Below are 22,266 nucleotides of genomic sequence, written 5' to 3' on the forward strand. Positions count from 1 at the left end.
TTGCTGGCACACAAAACCCTCTCTTATAATCTTCCATTTACAATTTTTTTCTTAATATCGACTTTTTTATTTTTCAGATAAATTCAGTTCATCTTAGATAAATGATTTTACATAACAAGTTATCTTAAAGACCACAGACATGGATTGGCGAGAGAGGGGAAGAGCAATTTCTATGCCTCTGCCTTAACTCTCCCTGCCTTCCTAGATCCGACCAGTGTTTTGGTTTCATCCACATATGCTTGTGAATCTTTGTTCTCAGTGATGAACTTTGTTAAGTCTCGTAATAGGAGTAGCCTGACGGATGAAAGTAGTAGCTCGTGCATCTCTCTGAAGGTCACAAAATATAAACCTGATGTAACATCTCTGTCATTAGTGATGCAGCAGCATAAGTTCCACTGATAATATCAAACGGAGTCATAAAGTTTTCTGTCGAACTACCAGTGTACATGTATACATTAAAAAATAAATGTGTTTTTCATCATCATATACTGTGTTTTTGTCGCTCGAATGAATTTTATTATTTCTTCAAGGTTCTTCACATACGTACACCTTAAGAGATAACAAGTAGGCGTAACACGTTCTCAAAAAATTAGGGTTGGCACGCAGAAGAATTTTGAGTCAGAGATTTTGCTGGTTTTGGCACGCACTTACAAAAAGGTTGCCCACCCCTGCCCTAGCCGGTTTGGTTCAGTGGATAGAGCATTGGCCTGCGGCCTGAAGGGTCCCAGGTTCGACTCTGGCCAAGGGCACATGCCCGGGTTGCGGGCTCAATCCCCAGTGGGGGCCGTGCAGGAGGCAGCCGATCAATGATTCTCTCTCATCCTTGATGTTTCTATTTCTCCCTCTCCCTTCCTCTCTGAAATCAATAATACATATATATACACACACACACACACACACACATATATATGTATATATATGTGTGTATATATATATATATATATATATATATATAATATTATGTGTATATATATATATATATATGTTTATATTTTAAGAAATGAATTTTAGCCCAGCTGGTATGGCTCAGCAGTTGAGCATCGGCCTATTAACCAGGAGGTTATGATTCGATTCCCAGTCAGGGCACATGCCCGGGTTGCAGACTCGATCCCCAGTAGGGCGTGTGCAGGAGGCAGCTGATCAGTGATTCTCTCTCATCATTGATGTTTCTATCTCTCTCCCTCTCTCTTCCTCCTCGAAATCAATAAAAATATGTATTTTAAATGAAATTAATTTCAGAGCTCTGTATTTCTTATGTGTTTAGAGGGACATGTGTGCATGTGCTGTGTAACATAGGAAAAGTAAATAAACCAGGGGCTGCCATGTGACTCAGATGTCAAAGAATTAGAAGGTACGTAGTATCAAAAGGTTTTCAAATGAAGACTCTCTGTTTTCACTTGTTAACACAAGAGTGAAATGACTTGTAAAGCCTTTGAAAGTTCAATGTAGAATCGTATGCCCAAATATTAAATTTGATAGAAGTAAATAACAGAATCCACGTACCTTCACTGCAATTGAGTACTGTTCTGCATATTTCTGACATTCATCCATTTTGCTCTGTTTCATTTCTATTTCTGACACCAGCATCTATAAATACACACAATTTAGACGAAAAAGGACAAGGGATTCTATGCTACTCAACTACTTAAGATGCTCAGGAACTAAGAAATATCCACATCATTTAAAAGTATAGCTCCTTAACCCTTAGCACATAATATGTACTATGCCTAATGGGTAAACCACAAACTTCTAGATTAAGCCATATAAGTGACCCACCCACATGGGGCTCTCAAAGCAGAAAGTACAAAACTTCATAAAAGACAGTCAAAAGTAGACTTAAGCCCCCACCTATTCCTGATCATAACAGAGCTAAAAAATTATTGGCTCCTCAAGAAAAAAGAAATCTCAAAGCATTGAACTTCCTGTCCAATATGGCTGTTTAATTTTCTACCACTAACCATTTTCATTTATTTAGGATCCCACAAAACTACTGTGACCACCTACTACCAAAGAGATTTCCATACTATGATTAAATGATCACTAGGAATTTGAAAATTACCCCAACATGTTACCTTCTTATTCCTTATGCTTTCAAAATGACTTCCAAGAAATCAAAGTAAGTGATATGTGTAGGTCTGCATTGCGAGATTTTAATATTTCTGATTTTTCCTACCTTCTTCCAAATAGCTTTTTGCTTCTTCTTTTAACAAGAAAAGGAAGATAAAGGTCATTACTGACCAAAGGCAGACACAGCCCTAGCACAGGGAATTGTGTTCACATACCTTCTGTTGATTCAGCTGTGTGGCTAGGGTTTTACTATTTTCAGGCTGGTTTTCCTGAATCTTTCTCTGAGTAATTTCAACTTGTTGGATCCAGTCATCTAAAGGGTGATAGGTATCTCTGTAGTACTTCAGCGATTTGCCAATGCCTTCTAAGTCCCGTAACCTAAAAAACATAACAAAATAGTCAGTTTCCAATAGTGTCCATTAGAAGGGTGATAGGTGTAGTGAAGAAGGGAGAGACAGAATAACTGTACTGCAATGCACTCAGCACAACAACTCAAGGGTACAGCACCCTGAAGCACATCTCTAAGGGCAATCACATTGGCTCGGGTTCAATCTAAATATTTTATTTATGGAGTTGTACATGTGATTATCCTAGGGACAAGCCCCAGAGACTAAAGCTAAAAAGCAGGAAAACTGGAAACTTAACCATAACCATTATCAATCAGCATGCTTTGAATACCCAAAGCTTGCATCAAACGGAAGTTCACTTTAGAAATAAGGACAAGATAGTTCAATGAATGGTTCAACATGGACTGAGAGAGGGCTTTCCAGGAGTTGTGATTAAATGCTTCAGTCTCTATGATTTAAAATCACTAAATTAAACCTACAAATCACATATGTTATTGAGATGAGATATTCTATATTTGAATATAATTTTACTTCTCAAGAATGGTCCTATATCATAAAAGCATTTTCTTTGCATTAATGTAAATATGAAATTAATGAGAAAAGACACTATTCTGTTTCCTTTAAGATGGAGACCTAAAACCATCTAATTTCCTTTCACTTTTTTTTAATTTTATTTATTTTCAATGTTCTTATATCTTCCCTAAAAGTGAACATCAGGTCACTGCAATTTCTTTACACTTCTTAGGTCTAGTATTGAGTGCTACACGGCTCATGTTCTTACTAAGTCTTGTAAGTTGGGAGCAATTTTGAATTATTTAAATATTGTGTTTGAATATTGTAAGCTGTAATAAATGGAGAACTATATTGTTTTACCCTTCAGAAAAAAAGCAAGTAGATTAACTATCCAAATACCAGAGTATATCAATAGTTTTAATAACATAAAATTGAAAATATTTATTTTGAAGTTAAATGTCTTATTTAAATCCAACATTTAAGAAATAAATATAGTTAGATAGAGCTCTTGAAGTGAACACAATCTCTATATATAAAAGGCTAATATGCAAAGTGTCCCCTCGGGAGTTTGACTGCTCACTATGCTGTGCGCTGACCACCAGGGGGCAGCAGGGAATGAAGGAAGGTCCAACCAGCAGCTGGGGAAGGGAGGCCCCGGCCAGCAGCTGGAAGCTGGGGAAGGGAGGCCCCAGCCAGCAGCCAGAAGGCCCCAACAGGCCCTGATCACCAGCGAGGCCTAGGGACCATACTGGTGCATGAATTTTGTGCACCGGGCCTCTAGTTAAGTATATGTCAAAATTAACTATGAATATGAAATTAACTATATATAAGAGATTTTAAAACAGCCTAATAAGTTTAGATTTTACCTAGATATAAGGATATACATTAAATCTTTACTAAGCCTGAACAAAAAAAAGATACTAACCTGTTGTCAATCTGAACATGAACATTTTGCCATCTTTCGGCTAACTGATCAGCCTTTTCTTTGTGCCAGTCAAAATCAAGGTCCCGTTCTTTGTATGTCTTAAACATTTCATCACTGATGGCTTTAGCCTTCTGCAGCTCATCCTCCAATGAGTGGAATACCTCTCTCTTTTCATCTACTTCAGCCCGCCATTGCTAAAATACATTAATAGGTGAAAGTTATAAAAATGTGTCAACCACCCACTGGGCAAACACATTATTTACCTAATTTTATAATTTATTTATAGCAGTTACTTGACTGCTATAAAATCAGAGAAAGGAAAAAGTATCTTTCATATACAAAAATAATGTATTAGGTTGAACCTGATGAGATTGTCAATATTTGATTGCACTTTGATCTTAAAAAAACACCTGACAATTTAATAAAGTTCAGCCTAATGAAATTTACATATCAATAGAGCAAAATATATTCCATAAGCAAGTCTGCTACTTCCGTAAGTTGTTTTCATTGTTTATGTTTAAGATAGTTACTAATTTCATTGCTTAAAAATGAATGTACACATTAAAAATCACTGATAACTTTGCACCATTGTTTTGCAATAGTTACACTCAGTTCTTTATACACATTTACAGATACAAATGAGTACAACCACCAGTCTTTTTCCTTTCTTAGATTAATTCCTCTATTTGCCTCTTTGACTTTTAAAATAACTGTCTCTTTCAGCAAGAGAATAAATTACAAATAATTTAATTTTTAGCTTCAACTCCTCTTGCTGCCAATATGAACTGATTATAAAAAGCTATTGTCAAGAAGATTCAAACTTTCAAGATCTCTCCTCAAATTACAAATGCCTGAACATACTTATCTGCAGTAAGCTATGGCATTATAGAGATATGCCAACAGAATGAATGTAAATATAATCAAATTAAGATATTTAACAGTTGACGTTTGAAGATTGAAATGCTAGAGAAATACTTTTAGAGTATGATCTTGAAAAACAGCCAAAGGTGAGACTCATACCTTTAAAGTACTTATTAGATTCTCAATATTATTCTTGTCTGCTGTCACTGCTTCTTCTTCACACAGTTTCATTTCATAGAGTTTTACAAGGGCTTCTGCAGCTTGAGTGTATTTTAACACCAAATTAACAGTTTTCAACCTAATAAGGAGAATTAAACAACAGCCTTCTATTGGTAAATGTTTATTTTCCCATAATGCAGTCCTGAAGCACCATTATGATACATAATTTAGCATGTTCTTCATGTTGGAACACTGACACATTACGTGTAAGACAGAGTCAGCTGACTGTCTTCTTGATAGACAGACAGTATGGACCACAAGTGATATTTAGCAAGAGATTCCAAGATAAGATGGTCTTCTTTCAAGCCTTGGTTAGACCAAGCTTGAGAGGAAAAATCCTACAGACTCAACAGCAGAGCTATTAAAACTTTAGGCAAAATGTGGGAAGATCATACACTGCGCCTTAATCTCTGTGGCACATTCCCTTTCAACATGAAGAAGCATCGTAAATCTATAGAAATACTTAATATATTGGTAAGAGAAAATAAAAGTGAATTACAAATATTCATAAGATGAATATTTTAAATGTGCAGCACAGATGTAAAAATAGGGCAGTTGTCTGAAGCAAGTTTACATTGAGACAGTGGTCACGTACTTCTCTATGTAGATGGAAGACATGGAGTAGACTTGGCTCATGTTCTGAAGGACCACACTGAGCTCAGAGCGTAAGGTGGGGACTGACGCAGAGGCTGCTGCCTGACTGAAAAAGTCTTCACATTTATTTGTGATTGTTCCCAAATCATCTTTAAGACGCTCCAGCTCTTTCTTTAGTTTCTATGAAAGAGAGAACAAACATTGGTATTAGGTTTTCACTCCAGATGGGGCATCTTTCTTTAAACAGTTTGTGTTTATTTGCTTATTTGTTGTTAATCCTCATCTGAGGATATTTTTTCCATTGATTTTTAGAGAGTGGAAGGGAGGGACGGAGGAGAAGACAAAGGGGGAAACAGAGGGAGAGAGGTATAGAGAGAGGGAGAGGGAGGAACATTGATGTGAGACACATGGATTGGTTGCCTCCCGCAGGCGCCCCAACCCGGCCGGGGATCGAACCCAGGTACATGCCCCTGACTGACAATTGAACCCTCAACCTCCCGTGTGCAGGCTGACACTCTAACCACTGTGCAACACCAGCCAGGGCTCTTTCAACAGTTTTAAAACTCACGTTTTACATTATGATCATTGACTTAAAAATTATGCATATTCTTTACTTTTTCTTTATCAAAGAACTAAGCCATAGTATCAAGTTTTGTTATCAATAATTCCCTTATTGCTCATCTTTTCAAGCCCAATTATCTAACTTAGTGCTTTTGCATGTAGCATATGGTCAATAAACGTCTAATGATTTGCACTGTGAGAAGCCCTTACAGCCTCCACCATGATAGGTAAAAGGGAACCTATTTACCTGAGTCAGAGGTAGAACTCAATTAAAGAATGCTGGTTCACAATAAGCCATAAGAGCATAATCAGACCTTATGAAGTGATCACTGGGCAAAGTTGAGTATGTAAGAAGTTATAGGAGTTGGCTGTTATTAAGATAGTAATTGACTTTAAGTTAAATTTTACCCCAACACATTTACAAATCTCACCTCCTGCTCTGTGATTTTGAACACACTTTCATGCAAATCGTCTCTTTCCAGTGGAGTTCGGATCTGTCTGATCAACCGATCTTCACAGTTCTCTAACCGCAGTCTAATGTTTCTCACTTCAGAGATGTAGAGATTATAAACTGATTCTTCTTGCTCCTCTGTGAACGTAAATATAATGTTTGGAAAACATCTTGTTTTCTATCATTTGGATGCTCTTGCTCATGTTTTATTATGGCAGTTTTATTACTACTGGAACATAGTGAGTCAGACTAATGTTACCAGATATCACCACAAACCCACCCTAAGGATATAAACCTTAAAATAGTGACCTTACAATTTACAAAGAGTTAATAACATTTCTCTAATGCCATTTGAAGTACACATTTCTATTGTATCATGTCCAAGGAAAGTAATATATTGCTCTTTTATGTTCAGGAAAATGTGAATTGAATTAGTTGCAGATTACCCAAAAAATTAAATAAAAATCCTTAAAATGAAAGGTAGATTAAAATATGTTCATGTTTAAAATTTTTAAAAATAGAATATTACTAATACAGCTTTTGTCTCTAAGTAATATCAAAAGAGTTTAGATTAAGATTTATATTAAACGAAAATTAACTAGACAAAAATCTTTTCCTTTCCCTTGTGTAAAACCCCAGTTTGGTTATGGATAATCTCTACACCTTCCTCTCAGTTTTGCTGTGAATCTAAAGATCCTCTAAAGAAGGAAGTCATTTTTCAAGTCCAAGTTTGGTACATGGAAAAATAACTGAAGCTTTTCTGAAATGAAAAGATCATCATTCTGAACACTACATTGCAAAATCATGAAAATGTTGAAAAGCAGATGCATTAAGATGCCATCATTTGTCATACTATTTGGTTGGCATTTTTTTCTTAATTCATCAACTAGAAAAAATGAATCCCTTTTTGCATATTCCCACCTGAAAGATGCTTTTAATTTTTCCACAACTGTGTCTACCTATCACAGGCTGATAGGTAGCATAACACACCTAAGACTGAAATTCCCATTCCGAACAGGAAATAGCCTGTATTAAACATCTATGGGGGGCGGGGGAGAGAGACAAGGATGCCCATGCTTTACCTCTTTCTGCAGATTTCAGAAGTTCTTGGTAATACTGCTTACACACATTAACCTCCTTTTCCAGCTGTGTGATATCTGGGCCTGAAAATATCTGGGATTCCTGGCTATCTTCCAGAAAATCTTCAAAACGAGACTGTAGATTACTCAGTACTTGCTGATGTTCACCAGGTAACATTGTCTTTATCTAGAGAAGACCAATGACCATATAATTGAGTGACTATAGTACTGAGTTAAAATTAAATAGGACAGATCTCAGGTTAAAGTTTCATGGTATAGGCCAGTTCAAATCAATTAGCCATAAATACAAGAACCATTTGAAATTAATTTTCCTCTTTGCTAACAATTTCAGGTTTTAAAAAAAAACAAAGAAGAACAAGACTCTAAAACTCATTAAATGAAATTAAACTGGACTCATCTCTAGAAGTCCAAACACTATATCCTGTCTCCCTATCAAAATATAAGCACTAAGTGAAATATGTGATCTCCAGATGACCCCAATTCTTAGAAAGTGCCCTGTAAATAGCAAGTATATAACAGATATAGCATTGAATGAATGAACGAATACTGGCTCCGCTGGACTCCATCCTATTGTACAGCAAAGACAAACTCTACTCTTCATGACAAGGCACTTCACATTTTTGGACAGATTAGGTTGATGTGTAGAATTACACTTACTGAAGCCACATTGCTAGCTCGAATTTTATCAATTTCATTGATGAGATAATGCCAGGATACTACACTCTTCATGTTTATGTGAGTCTCATGCCAAAGAGTTAGGACATTCTGGTACTGTTGTTCAATTCTGAAATACATGAAAGAAAACACAGGTTAAGCCTTTTCCCTCCCTTTTGAACACATGCTACAATTTCTTTTTTCTTTCTTTTTTTTTAATTTAATGTATGCATGTGTGGGTGTGAAATAGCCCATGTTTGCTAGTTTTAGATCCTTCTGATCCTGTGGGCCCTGACAAAGTATTGATTATTTCTTTAACCTTCAGAGAGCTTCCCAAACCAGAGGTCTGTTTTTAGCTAATGCACACGAACCTGTTTGCAAAGTCAACGGCTTCTTTGTTTGGTGGAGGGACTGAGAAGCACACAGAGGGGACCATGGCCTCATTCCCCGTGGGGCTGATGACCTTCCATTTAGCACGATGAGAGTTGTTTGCCAGAACACATTCATCGTCTTTGTAAATAGTTATCTGGTTTAAAATGAAGAATAGAACAACCAAATGAGATCATTGTTGACTAATCTTTTTTTCCATACCCAATCTTGGGATTACTTTTTGTTGTTTTTTCTTAAGGTGGAAAATTTTACCCGTGAGCAATATGACCTCACTTTTTAAATATATGAGCAAGGCCAGAAACTGGTCTGTTTCTAGGAGCTTAAGTACCTCAATTTGTCGGTAGTCACAGATGGCTTTGATTGGAATAGATGTTTTGAGTGGACAGTCAGGATTCCTCGGCTTCAGCTGAATTATGGTTTTTGCTCTCCCCACCAGGCTTGCCACTGTGCTTTTATACTGCAAGAGCTCTTCTTTCTCCTCCTAAGTAATAAATAAGATGATTTTAAATGGCAAAAGACTTGTGGTCTCTGTTGTTTGGGGGCTTTACAGAAATGCAACCATCAGAGAAGCTGCCCTGACCACAAGGTCTAAACTTTCAACCCCTCCCCGCCCCCTCTTACATCTCCCTTCCCTGGTTTTGTTTGTTTCATTGTTTTCTTCCTCCTCAGCATTTACTATTGTCTAACAAACACATATATTTTACTGATTTACCATGTTTATTGTCTACGCCCACCTCTAGCCTGTAAGCACCATGAGGGTAGGGATTTCTTATGTTTTGTTCATACTCTACCTCCAGCACCAAAAACAGTACCTATGATACAGAAAGTACTTAAGTATTTGCACTTGAATGAACGGACACACGCACGCACAAAACAGTTTAAGCATTTTAAAATATCAAAGCTATCATAAAGCCATATTTTTTGGCTACCAAAAAATACTAAAACTGAATATTTAAATGCTTGATTGAACAAAGTGGAATTATCAAGAGTACTAATGAAATATTCAGTCATGCTTCCTATAAAAATATAATAAAAACTACCGAATTCCCATTTTACATTACTAATGAAACTCCTAGGTAATCTTCTTAGTACCATTGATTCCTGAACAAGGTCTTCTAGCTTGTGAATGCTGCTGGATCTATCACAGCTGTACTTCCGCTGAATGGCATCTTTCAGATTCCTCAAGTAATCAGTGGCTTCTTTGGCATCATTGAAAAACTAGGGAAAGATGAAAACTGGTAGTTAAAGTATATTATATGCCAATAAAGTACAGAGTTACCAAGTTCAATTACCAGGGCCCTGTGTGTACCCCGCATCGGTGAGAACAGAATAAAATCAAAACAATGCAACGAAATAGCCACATCCCTCCTTTATCCAAATAACAACTCTTGAACTTGGATAATTATGAATGAACAATAAATGTCCAAGGTTTATTAGATTCCAAACAATTCTTAGGTAGGAGTGTAAGTCCAAGAGTAATTTAAAACTTCTGAAGAAGAATACATTTTTAAAAAGAGTTCCTGGTAATGACTCTCTGTAATGAAAATACTTCCTTAGTAAGAGATGTATTTGTAAAATAAAGGTTTTTTTGATACTTTAAGATTGTTTTTATTAAGGATTTCCTCCTTAATAGAATGCTTCAAGGTAACCTTTATGTCTTACAAACAAAACATTTCAGTTTATTTCCCCTGCACCTTAGGTACATGCATCTGACAATAAATGATGAACGCATTCTCTGTGAGTCAGCCAAAATCACAATGCCATGGACAGAAGTGGTGATTCCATCACATACCTCGAAATAGGCCGTGTTCTCCTTTATGTGCTGCTCCACACACTGGCAGAGCTGCAAGACCCAGCTCCACTGTGTCTGCATTGCCGCTCGGTAGGCCTGAGAGGTAAAACCCAGCCATTGTCAGTGGGGAGAACAATGACATACATACACAGCAATGCTTTCAAAGGATAAAAGACTCTACTATCTACATAGATGGTAAGATTTTTTTTTTTTTTAGCAGATTAAGACTTGAAAATTAGGGTAGTGAATGTCCCTCTAATCTAAGATTATCACTTGCCCAAAGCCAGTCCTAGAAGTTTAAATATCAACTTTTTAAATCAGTCCAGTCAATTTCTTTCAAATTTAAAAGTTTGTTTTTTTCTTAAAATATATGGAGGAAGCTAATCTTACATGAAAAGGAAATTTAACATTTGAAATGGATGCAAGCTGACCCTTTACTCCTTTCTCACTACTACTTTTTCTACTCTATGGAATCCTCACATTTTCTTTCCTTTATGACATTGTCCCTTCATCTTTCTTTCTTCTCTCTGAATTTTTGTATTTCTGGATCATAAAATACACCTTTGACACAAAATATATGGTCTTGTAGTTTTCTCTTTGTTTTTGCTTCTAAAACTAGGCCAGAAGCTGTTGGGACTGGGGGAATTAATTTCTTTGTTTTTACCAGGAAAATATTTAGGGGGGTGGTGGTAGGGTCGAGAAGAGAGTATGCAATCAATCCTATATCACTGTAATTCTGGAGTTATAAAAATCATAATACTAGAAATTTTTATTAAAACATCTGTTTGCTTTAACCTTTATTTAAGACAAAGCATATCTTTCATGAGGGCAAAAATATTGTATAAGATACCTCCTTAGGGGAACATGAAATACCCTTTTATATTTAAGGTGCAATTCACTGCCTTCCAGAAGAGGGCGCTCTAGATGCTTTAAGTAAGCCTATCATGCTTCCTCCTTTTGGAAAGTCTCATTCCTGCTGAGCCGATGTTAAGGCAAGCTTTTGAGCAGAATGTACGGGCATTTCCAACTGCACTGGAAATCTGGCAACATGTCATGATCATATTACCTGTTCCCCCAAGTGAAGCCACTTTGAGTAAAATGGCTATAAAAGACCTATTGTGCATTGTTAGATTAATAGTTTCTTTTTCATATAAAATGTGAAATATTGTTGATAACCATTATCCACGTAGCCACAAGACATTGCGTAGGCCAATGGAATCATAAAGATGACTAATCTTATCCCCAAGAAACATGTAATTAGATTAACATTTCTATATAAAAGTAATCAGGTCCACATCCACATTTTCTATTTCCATCACAATTCTTAACCTATAATCATATTTCCTAACAGCTTTCATCTCTCTACTCTGAGGGCAATTCCATTTTTAGTTTATCATCGTACAAAAGTGTATCCAGACCCTTCATTACTCTAATTTCCTTCCTCTATTATCCCTCCTGCTCTTGTGTCTTTAAGATTCCTATCTGGCATTTCATGTGGATGCAAAACCCTATTTTCATATAAAAGAAGGTCAAATGTAACATTCCCAAAACTCCCCAATGAGACCTGAAATTTTACTAATCTTTTGAGTCATGACGATTTCAGTGAACAAAGATATTTCTTTCCTCAACTGAGACACTGTGAAGCACGTCCTGTTGTAAGGACAGCTGCATCTTCCTCTGGAAACACACATCTATCCATGTCTGATGCTCCTTGCCACCTTACCTAACCTCTCCTCCCCCTCTTGTTAGTCAAATTTAGAAATTCACTAACTCTAACCAGTATATATCAGGCCAGAAAATTAAACACACCACCACCACCACCACCACTGCCACCACCACTGCCGCCGCCACACGGGCAACCTGATAAATCCCACATCAATCCTCCACCTTCTGGATTAGAAATGTGCACTCCAGTGAGGCCTTTCCAGGGTGTTATTTCAATGCACCTCACAAAACTAGATCATAAGTACAATTATTAATTAAATAACAGTAGTTAATACATCTTAAGAACATACTACGCACCATAAACTATACTAAGTAGTAACCTTACATTATTGCTCTCATTCTCACCACAGCTCTTCAGGTTAGAAGCAATTTTCCCATTTGGGTAGGTAGGTGAGACTTAGCAAGGTTACATCACTTGTGCAATGGCACAAGGCAGGAGGAAATAAAACATCACAGCTTGAAAAGTCAAGGTCCTTCATATTTACTGCAATTAGCCTCTTGGGTTACAGGGTTGACAAAGGCACCTTTACTTTACATAGATCAAGGGAAGTGAAGGCAAATCAGTATGATGTGTCAGAAACATCACTGTTGAGCCAGGTTGTAATAAAAATTGGATAGTCGGCATTTTTCAATTTGTCAACAATAAAAAAAAAATGTAGGGTGATAATCGAATGTGGATATTCAAGCATGACTATTACGCCTCCTGACTCACCTCAATAGTTAATCGGGCGGGGTGATTTTCCAGAAGTAGCTGCTCTGCTATCTCCTGAACTGACTTAATATTTTCTTCCTTTTGCTCCAATTCTCTCATTAATTCCTAATTCAAGAAAGAGTTCAGAAATGTGTTAGAAAAAGATCTAAACCTGAAATACCACTTTAATACTCAATTACTGAAGTTGCACTTACAGCATGGTAATCTTTTTTCCGGGATATGTGGGTATTTCTTTCACTCCAGTCATAAGCAACTTCCTCTTCTTCTTTTTCATTCAACCAAATAAGTTCATTCGTGGCACGAGTTATAAAATTATGGAGGGTATCAAGGTGCCGTTCCTGATTCCTGGATGTGTTCTTTATAAGGGAAACCATTGTAAGAATCATGTCTTTGCCAAACAGAGATAAAGGAAACAGAAAATGTAAAAAAAAAAACTTACCAACAGTTTTGCATACAGACTCTCTAACCTGTGCAACTTTTCTGCATAAGTTAGCTTAAGAGGTGCCGTCATTTGGATCTATAACATGGTATAAGAGAGACACCAAGGTTAGGAATCTTGAAGAATTCTGATTCCTACTCAATGTATCTATTATCTTTTCACATGGTCTTTACATGAAAAGCAAAACAATAGTAAGCTAAAATGAAATAGATACAGATTTTGAATGCATATACCTCACTGATCTTAGCTTCTTTAAGGCTACATTCAAATTCTTCAATAGCTCGGTGAACATTTTTATGATTTTCTAAATGGCTTTCAACACTTGGCAAATCTGATCCCCATTCAGTGCGGTCCAGCTGCCCCTTTAAACAGGAAGACTCTAGGTTAAAAAAAAAAAAAAAAGAAACTGATAGCAATAAAGATGGAAACTTTCAGGTAAACACTTTCTTACCTGCATCTCATCAACCCAATTCAAAAGATCCTGAACAAATTTCATGTTGATTTCCTCTTCTGTTAAGTTCTGATCCAACAAAGAAGACTTTAGAAGGGGCTTTCGGATCTGCATCAACTTCAGGGTTTGCAATGCATTTGTCTCTACTCCTGAATTGAAATTTGGAACTAATCCTGTTGGGAAACCAGGTGTATAAACTGGAGTGAGGGATGGAGTCAGGCGGGAAGTCAGACCTGATGACAGGCCAGATTTCACACTAGAAGGGGTCAGGGAAGGCGTTAAACTCTGGGTCAGCCCTGAGTTCAGACTGGGGTTTAAGGTCTGTGCAAATCCTGAGTTTAAACTTTGAGTGATTCCTGATATCATGAGCTTCGTCTGTTCTGTCGTCAGCATGCGTCCTTTGCTGTACACTGAGGAACATTCATTCCTTAAGGCCATAATGTCATCGCGCAGTTTTGCGACCCTGAAAAGAAAATCAAAAGGGATGAGCTAGAATATAAATGGCACTCTTTATAAAGAGCGAGCCCTAAGGTAAACTATGGACTTTCGTTAACAATAATGTGTCAATACTGGTTCATCAATTGTAACACATGTATCACACTAATGTAAGATGTTAATAGGAGAAGGAGCCATATCAGGAGGCATATGGGAACTCTGTACTTTCCAGCCAGTTGTTCTGTTAATCTAAACTGCTAAGTAAAGTCTATTATTTGAAAAATTCATTTTAAGCATATTGATAAAATTTTACACCACATTTTTTTCATGGAATTGTACCATGAGCACTTTCATTATCACACAGTCTTTTTTATAACTACCATTTATAATGAACATAATTACTAAACTATGCTGTGATAATTCTCCTCTTATTTGACCTTTAGGAAATTTCCAAATTTTTTTGTTATTATAAAACATTTCTCATCTAAACCAAAAGTTTTTTATCTGCATTTATTTAAATGTTTTATTGTTATAATTCCTAAATTGTTATTGATTCCTAAAAGTGGAACAACTGAATTAAAGCATCATTTACAATTTTTGCTTTTTTAACTCTAGGTTTTGTTTTAACTCTAGACTTTTAACTCTGTTTTTTTTAACAAAAGGACAGGGCATGAATAGGTAAGTAGCACATTTACCTCTGTACCAACTGATCTGCATGGTAGTATTTTCCATCAATCAGTATCTGCACATCGATTACATGCTGGCGTAAGAGGTTCTCACATTCAAGTATATAGCCGGCAATTTCTGCTTCATTCTGAAACTGCACCCCCGATTCTAATCTTTTAGAATCCTGTATTTTAAGAGAAGTCAATATTAATTTTATGAAACAAAGTTTCAAAACCAGTAAGATATACTGGAACACAAGGCTACCTGAGTTCTCTTTTTTCCCTTACGGTTCAAAAATATGTTTTGCCTCTGTTGACTATTTCTCCATAGAGCAAATTCTGCTCATAATATTTAACAAACCTTAAGTTTCAGTTGACAAAAATACCAAGAATTGACCAAATGCTATGCAAACATTTTAGTTCATCCAAATTCACAGATTCCTCTCCCACAGTTCCAAAGGCTCCTAAAATTAACTTACAGCCTGAAGAGCATTTCGAGCAAGTATCAGTTTGTCTCCACAGATAACACTGTCCCTTTGAACTCGGTGGGCAATCTGCTGTAACATTTCCAACCTGAAAGAAGGAACAAAAGAGAACATAGCCTCTCCCTTTGAAGAGTTCACAATCGCTGAGTTCACAATCGCTGAAAAATGCCGTCCGCTGAGACTAAAACACAATCCCACACCAGCGATTCAATACCTGTGTCCATCCACGGATTCATTGCCGAAGCTAATGCAGGAGTTGATCAGTGTTGGCCCGCAATGAACAGAGAGAAAATTTTCATTTGAATCAAGGCTGGTTCGAGTGCTAGTAGTGTTACTAAACACAGAATCACTACTATGGTAGCTGTAACTACTACTGTGCATTTTTATTCCCGAAATGATATTCCTTCTCGACCAGTAAAAGTAGACTAAAAAGTAGGTCTGCAGAAAGCTCTACTTCTAACAGTGAAAAGGTGGCAGCTGAATGTGACTGCTTTAATGGCTCCTTAAATATGCTCCTACATGCATATGCAACACACAGAAAATAATACGCTGATAACTATTCAAAAGAATCTCGCCTAAAGCCATGAGTTTGCTAGCTGAGGTTTGCCTTTTGTAGCTTGCGTTAAAACCCTGCAAGTATGGACAAGGCAGGCTGATGGGGCGGCACTGAAAAAAAACCTGGCCAAATATTTTCACCAAGTGTCATCCAATTGCAACCACCTAAAAAACAACTCAGATGCCTCATCGAAGCCCAGGTACAATTAGTAAAAGTTAGTCAGGCAATAGCAATCATCAGCTAGAAAACCACAAATATTCAATCACAGCCTGACTTTTATAAAGGGCCAGGTCTGTACCCAAATAACAATAAGGCTGAATGGTGGCATTTATAAGCATGTGTAAACAAATTCATGTGATGAGAAAGAAAGTACATTCCCGTTTAAGTAGCATGTCATTTGTTTGTCAGGTTAAATTAACTGCAGAATGACCCATTTACCTTTCTTTAAGTGGCATGCTCTCAGGAAGGTGACTCTAATCTTACTACAGTTACTTTATATGTTTAAAAGCCAAAGTGCTAAGTAGACTATTGAGACAATGCTTGCAAATTTCATTTGTCTATGCTTGTTTTTCCTTTCCTGGAAAAGAATTTCTCATTTGTCTCCTACACACTCCCATGCCACATAGCTATTATTTGCAATATATATAGTTAATGCCAAATAACTTGTTACACCAAGAAAACTTAAAGTATTTACCCAAACAAGCTCCTAAATATCATCTTAACCCCCAACACTACAAAGCCAAACTTGCTTTGATTTTTTTTTTTGGAAGGCAAAAAAGGGGGAATTTGAAAGTGCCATATCAAGTACAGTATATCCCCCAAAACTGTATGCACACTTTAACAGCTGACAGCTCAATTTTGAAAATGAAATGTATTTTAATAAACACTGCCTTTATAATTAGTCAAAGTGTATGTATACTTTTGGAGGGGGACATCCTATACAGTTAGTAAACAGAAAATCTCAAAATAGTAACAGCAGCACCTAATGTTTATTAAGCAATTATTATGTGCCTGGAAATCAACTAATCATTTTACATACACCACTTCACCTCATCCTCATAACCACCAAATGTGGTAGATACTACTACATCCTCTTCACAAATGAGGAAACTGAGGCTTAAAGAGATTAATAACCTTGTCTAGAATGACGTGGCTTGCAAGTTGAGCTACTAATTTAATCCGGGATGGACTGATTCCTGGACCTGGAACTCCTACACTGCCTTCTTTTACTAACATATAGTTAACTCCAGCTACTATTCTGATGACTAAAAAATCAACTCCATATCCCTTCTCTAGCAGACTTGGCCATTACTCCAGATGATTAACTTAGTATCTCACTTGAATCGCCTACAAACGCCTCCTCCATAAAAGTTCCATACTGTGTATTTCAAGTTTATTTTCATTCCAATGATCCAGTTATGTTGATATAATATTAAGCTTTAACAAGAGTGTGAGCAGTAATTTAATAAAGGGCTGACAAGTTAGACTTGCCCTTGTATTGTCACAGCTTTATGTCCCATTTTAACAATGTTGAGGTCAAGTGTGGGGCACAGAGAGCGTAAGTATACTGAGCGCCTCTCCATGTGCCTGACACCATCTTAAACACTGGCCACACAAGGAGCAGTGAAAACACGTTTTTCTCCACATTTTTGGAGCTCATAACAGTGGAACAGGTAACCCTTAATCAAATGATCACAGAAATAAATACAAAATTACAACAGAGATAAGTGACATGAAGGAACAACACATGTAAATACAAGGGTTGTAATAAACAAGACATCTGCACCAGTCTAGGAGACCACGGAAAATTTCTTGAGGAAGTAACACTGGAGCCGAGATCTGAGAATGATGAGGAGTAAAGAGAGCGGGGCAGGATGAATTGGACTTCCCTGCCAAAGGAACAGAGGGCTGCAAACCTCCTGGGTATGGAGGAGGGTGGGACCTTGGCACTCAGAGCTCCGGAGAGAGCAGTGTGGCTGCGGGAAGAGAGCAAGGAGGGTGTGGTGTGAGAAGGGCGGAGAGTGGAAGCCCAGGCCCATGGAGCTCACAGCTGATGAGGAACAGAGATCCCAATTCCCACTAGTCAGGCTGGGAGGTAAGGACTAGAACGAAGACAAATGCATCCAACACATGTTTCCCAAAGCACCTGCCAGGGCCACTGAGTAGAGGAGTAGAGACAGAATAATGAATTCAGTGACAATTTCATGGAATAAATGCACTTGTAGGGAGAACTTAACCTGATATTTACTGAGTATTTTCTGGAAGCCACCTCACTGCCCTGTAAATGGAGGCAGTCCATAATCTGGTTTCCACGGCCCCACAGAAAGAGGGTCACAGCCAAACTTGTAAGAAGCAAAATAAGTTCTTTATGGGCCTGTAAGCTTCTGGATCCAGGCCCTGGTGCTTTAAAAGCCAGTCAGAGGAAGACAAGTATCACAAGATCTCACTCATATGTGGAATCTAGTGAACAAAATAAACTGATAACAAAATAGATCCAGAGACATGGAAGCATGGAGCAGAATGTCAAACCTCAGAGGGAAGGGGGTAAGGGTGGGATAAGATTAACCAAAGAACTTATATGTATATATGTATACTAGAGGCCCGGTGCACAAAAATTTGTACACTCGGGGGGGAGGGGGGGTCCCTCAGCCTGGCCTGTGCCCTCTCGCAGTCTGGGACCCCTCGGGAGATAACGACCTGCTGGCTTGGGCCTGACATAAGGCAGGCCCAATCCCTAGGTGCAGCCCCCGATCGGGCTCAGAGCAGGGCCGATTGGGGAGTTGGGGCACCACCCCCTGTCATGCACAGAGCAGGGCGGATTGGGAGGTTGCGATGCCACCCTCAGTCACGCTCAGGGTAGGGCCGATTGGGGGGTTGGGGCACTGCCCCGTCACACTCAAGGCAGGGTCGATGGGGAGGTTGCGGCACCACCCTCTGTCACGCACAGAGCAGGGCCCATCGGGGGGTTGGGGCGCTGCCCCCTGTCACGCACAGAGCAGGGCCCATCAGGGGGGTTGGGGCACTGTACCCTGTCATGCACAGAGCAGGGCCGATCAGAGAGTTGAGGAGCTCCCTCCTGTCACTCAGAGAGTAGGGCCGATAGGGGAGTTGGGGCACCGCCCCCTGTCACACACAGAGCAGGGCGGATCAGGGGGTTGGGGTGCTGCACCCTCTCACACTCAGGGCAGGGCTGATGGGGAGGTTATGGCTCTACCCCATCACACACAGAGCAGGGCCCGTGGGGGGGGGGGCGTTGGGGCGCCGCACCCTGTCACACACAGAGCAGGGCCGATCAGAGGGTTGGGGCGCCGCACCCTGTCACACACAGAGCTGCAGGGCGATCAGGGGGTTGGGGAGCTCCCCCATATCAGGCACAGAGCAGGGCGGATAGGGAGGTTGTGGCCCCACCCCGTCACACACAGAGCCGCAGGGCGATCAGGGAGTTTGGGCGCTGCCCCCTATCATGCTGATCCCGGTGCTGGGAGGCATATTACCCTTTTACTATATAGGATAGAGGCCTGGTGCACGTGTGGGGGCCGGCTGGTTTGCCCTGAAGGGTGTCCTGGATCAGGGTGGGGGTCCCCACTGGGGTGCCTCGCCAGCCTGGATGAGGGAATGATGGCTGTTTGCAGCTGGTCACACACCCTTCAGGGTGGGGGTCCCCACTGGGGTGCCTGGCCAGCCTTGGTGAGGGGATGATGGCTGTTTGAAGCTGGTCACACACCCTTGGGGGGGGGTCCCCACTGGGGTGCCTGGCCAGTCTGGGTGAGGGCCTGAGGGCTGAAGCTCCCAACTGCTCCTTTTTTTCTTTTTTTTTTTTAATTCTGGGCCAGCTTTAGCTCTGGCTCCAGCTCTGAGGCCTCTGCTGCTGAAAGCAGGTATCTGGTTTATTTGGGTTCTATAATCGAAACAATGTATAACTCCAGGTCTGAGATTTCTGGGGTTTTGTTTAGCTTCTATATTTGTTACAATGTTTCAAACTGCAGGCTCAGAGGCCGGCAAGGCAGGCGGGGAACGTTGGTTTCCTCTGTCACTGAAGCAAGCAAGCCTCATGTTAGTTTCAAGCTGCCTGGCTGCTGGCCGCCATCTTGGCTGGCAGTTAAGTTGCATATCGCCCTGATTAGCCAATGGGAAGGGTAGCGGTCGTACGCTAATTACCATGTTTCTCTTTTATTAGATAGGATATGCATAACCCGTGGACACAGCAGTGAAGGTGGGTCGACGGGGTCAATAGGGAAAAAAAATAAAAGCCAGTTTGAGAAATTCTCATGGCTGCTTGGATAGGCTTTAAACCTGTTACCACCTTATTAGATGAGATTTCACAGACCAGCCCAGCCTATCGGGTCTTTTTTAAACATGACTTCACTGCTTTAATCCCTCAAACCTTTTAGAAGAGTTTCTAGATAAGAAAATGAAACATCAGAAAGATTGAGTGACTTATCCAAGGTCACACAGCCAGGGAAACAGAAAAGGGAAATAAATGTTGGTCCTAGGTCATCCTGGTTCCAAAGTGTAAGTTCTGTCCATGAGAACAAAGAGATACCCACTCATCCTCCAGGTTTCCATGGTAAAAATAACTCAGCTTACCTTTCTACTTCTGGACGCAGCGCCTTCTCCCTCTCAAGCATGGCAATGATAAGCTTCCCCCACTCTTTTTCTATGTCATTTGGATGATAACCTTGAAGGAGTTTGATGCGTCCAAATTCTATCCAAATCTGGAGAAAATTTAAAAAAAAAATTTAATTCAAAGCAAATATGTAAAAACAAGTAAATGAATAATTACACTTGACAATAAAAGGAAATTTCTGCTTACCTCTAATAATTTATATAGGCGTTTGATTTTTGATTTTTCTGTCTCCTTTGGGGGAATTTCTGTTTCTTTAAACTGTAAATACTGATTGTAAAGTGCCTAAAACGAAAGGGAAAATAAATGAAGACTCAACATTCAAAGACCTGTTTTCATTATGGCATAATGTTACCCCTTCAAATGCTACCGACTGTGTCCTATGCATTCAGTGGAATTCATAGTGTCTAGATAATGAACCGTGGTAGAACTTACTACGGCTCTATTAACAGTCTCATCAAACAAACAAGAAAACACATCCTAAAAGACACACTTTCTGCCCTACCTGGTCTGGCTCAGTGGGTAGAGCGTCAGCCTGTGGATCAAAGGGTCCTGAGTTCGGTTCCGGTCAAGGGCACATACCTTGGCCCTGGTTAATTTGCATATGCAGGCGCAGAGCGAAGCATAACCTCAGGCCCTGGTCAGGGCTCACGCAGGAGGCAACCAATCAATGTGTTTCTCTCACATCGATGTTTCTCTCTGCCTGTCTGTCTCTCTTCCACTCTCTCTAAAAAAATCCTCAGGTGAGGATTTAAAAAAAAAAAAAGAAAAACATACTTTCCAACTGTGGCAAATTAGCTTTTGGAAAAATAATCTGATACAATTTCCATAAAGGGGGGAAAAAACCTGTTCTTGTCTTTTCCATGGATCTATCCTTGAAAACAGAATTCTTATCAGATAGATGGAGTTAAAACTTGAGGTCAATGTCCCACTGGCTAAGTTAAACAGATCTCTTAGTCAACAGAGATAGACGTTAATGGTTACTGGTTTATTATAGACATTTTAACCATGTAATTAAATTATTATCTAGTTTGCAGATACTAATTTGAAATCTCTTATTATATTTACTAAAAAGGACCTTCATAAAAATGATGTAAAGCATCTCCACATTTAATAAGTGTATACTAATTATTTCATCCTGATTCATGCTGTTTTTTTAAAAAGTCGCTTTTAATCTTTAGACAGACACATTTCTGAAGGACTCTTTTCAATGTTCTGCTAGCTAATAACATTACTAGCATTTTCTCCACATATTTTTTATTTTTTATACTAGAGGCCCGTTGCATGAGGTGATTCGTGCAATAGGCCTTCCATCCCCTGGCTGCCAGCACGGGTTTTCCTCTGGCACCCGGGACCCAGGCCTTCAATCCAACCGCAGCAGAGAAGCCAAGCCTATTCAGTCTTCAGTCATCTTCAGTCTTCGCTCTGCGCCTGCATATGCAAATTAACCACCATCTTTGTTGGGTTAATTTGCATGCTCATCCTGATTGGCTGGTGGGCATAGTGGAGTGACACCAATTTGCATGTTTCTCTTTTATTAGTGTAGATTATATCCTATCCCAGGCACCAGCAAGTAACCTGGGTATTCATTCACTCAAAATTTTTCCAAAACTTTAAGAATCTGCATTAATCAGAAGCCAGTACAAATTTACCCAAGTGTCTGACAATAGGAATCCACTTGGAAACAATTTGAACTTGAA

The 22,266-nt window shown here is 39.0% G+C and overlaps 1 protein-coding gene across 2 annotated transcripts in view; it reads right to left on the minus strand.

The window, feature by feature from the left end:
* Nucleotides 1-22,266, minus strand: part of DST (dystonin) — a gene marked incomplete at its 5' end in the record, with an annotated part of 425,995 nt that overhangs the window by 154,350 nt on the left and 249,379 nt on the right. The window contains 21 exons of one of the 2 annotated variants that reach the window (XM_081094138.1): nt 1,504-1,587; nt 2,283-2,445; nt 3,853-4,046; nt 4,873-5,011; nt 5,528-5,706; nt 6,519-6,676; nt 7,621-7,804; nt 8,296-8,422; nt 8,664-8,818; nt 9,011-9,163; nt 9,775-9,900; nt 10,475-10,570; nt 12,912-13,016; nt 13,106-13,267; nt 13,351-13,428; nt 13,584-13,712; nt 13,802-14,264; nt 14,932-15,086; nt 15,381-15,474; nt 20,530-20,657; nt 20,756-20,851. In XM_081094138.1, the coding sequence (XP_080950264.1) occupies nt 1,504-1,587; nt 2,283-2,445; nt 3,853-4,046; nt 4,873-5,011; nt 5,528-5,706; nt 6,519-6,676; nt 7,621-7,804; nt 8,296-8,422; nt 8,664-8,818; nt 9,011-9,163; nt 9,775-9,900; nt 10,475-10,570; nt 12,912-13,016; nt 13,106-13,267; nt 13,351-13,428; nt 13,584-13,712; nt 13,802-14,264; nt 14,932-15,086; nt 15,381-15,474; nt 20,530-20,657; nt 20,756-20,851 (3,168 nt within the window). Of the gene's footprint in view, nt 1-1,503; nt 1,588-2,282; nt 2,446-3,852; nt 4,047-4,872; nt 5,012-5,527; nt 5,707-6,518; nt 6,677-7,620; nt 7,805-8,295; nt 8,423-8,663; nt 8,819-9,010; nt 9,164-9,774; nt 9,901-10,474; nt 10,571-12,911; nt 13,017-13,105; nt 13,268-13,350; nt 13,429-13,583; nt 13,713-13,801; nt 14,265-14,931; nt 15,087-15,380; nt 15,475-15,600; nt 15,768-20,529; nt 20,658-20,755; nt 20,852-22,266 lie in introns of those variants that run through there. The other variant, XM_081094139.1, reaches the window with a different exon arrangement.

This window comes from Myotis nattereri (assembly GCF_964212035.1).
Source record: "Myotis nattereri genome assembly, chromosome: 6".
Lineage (NCBI taxonomy): Eukaryota > Metazoa > Chordata > Mammalia > Chiroptera > Vespertilionidae > Myotis > Myotis nattereri.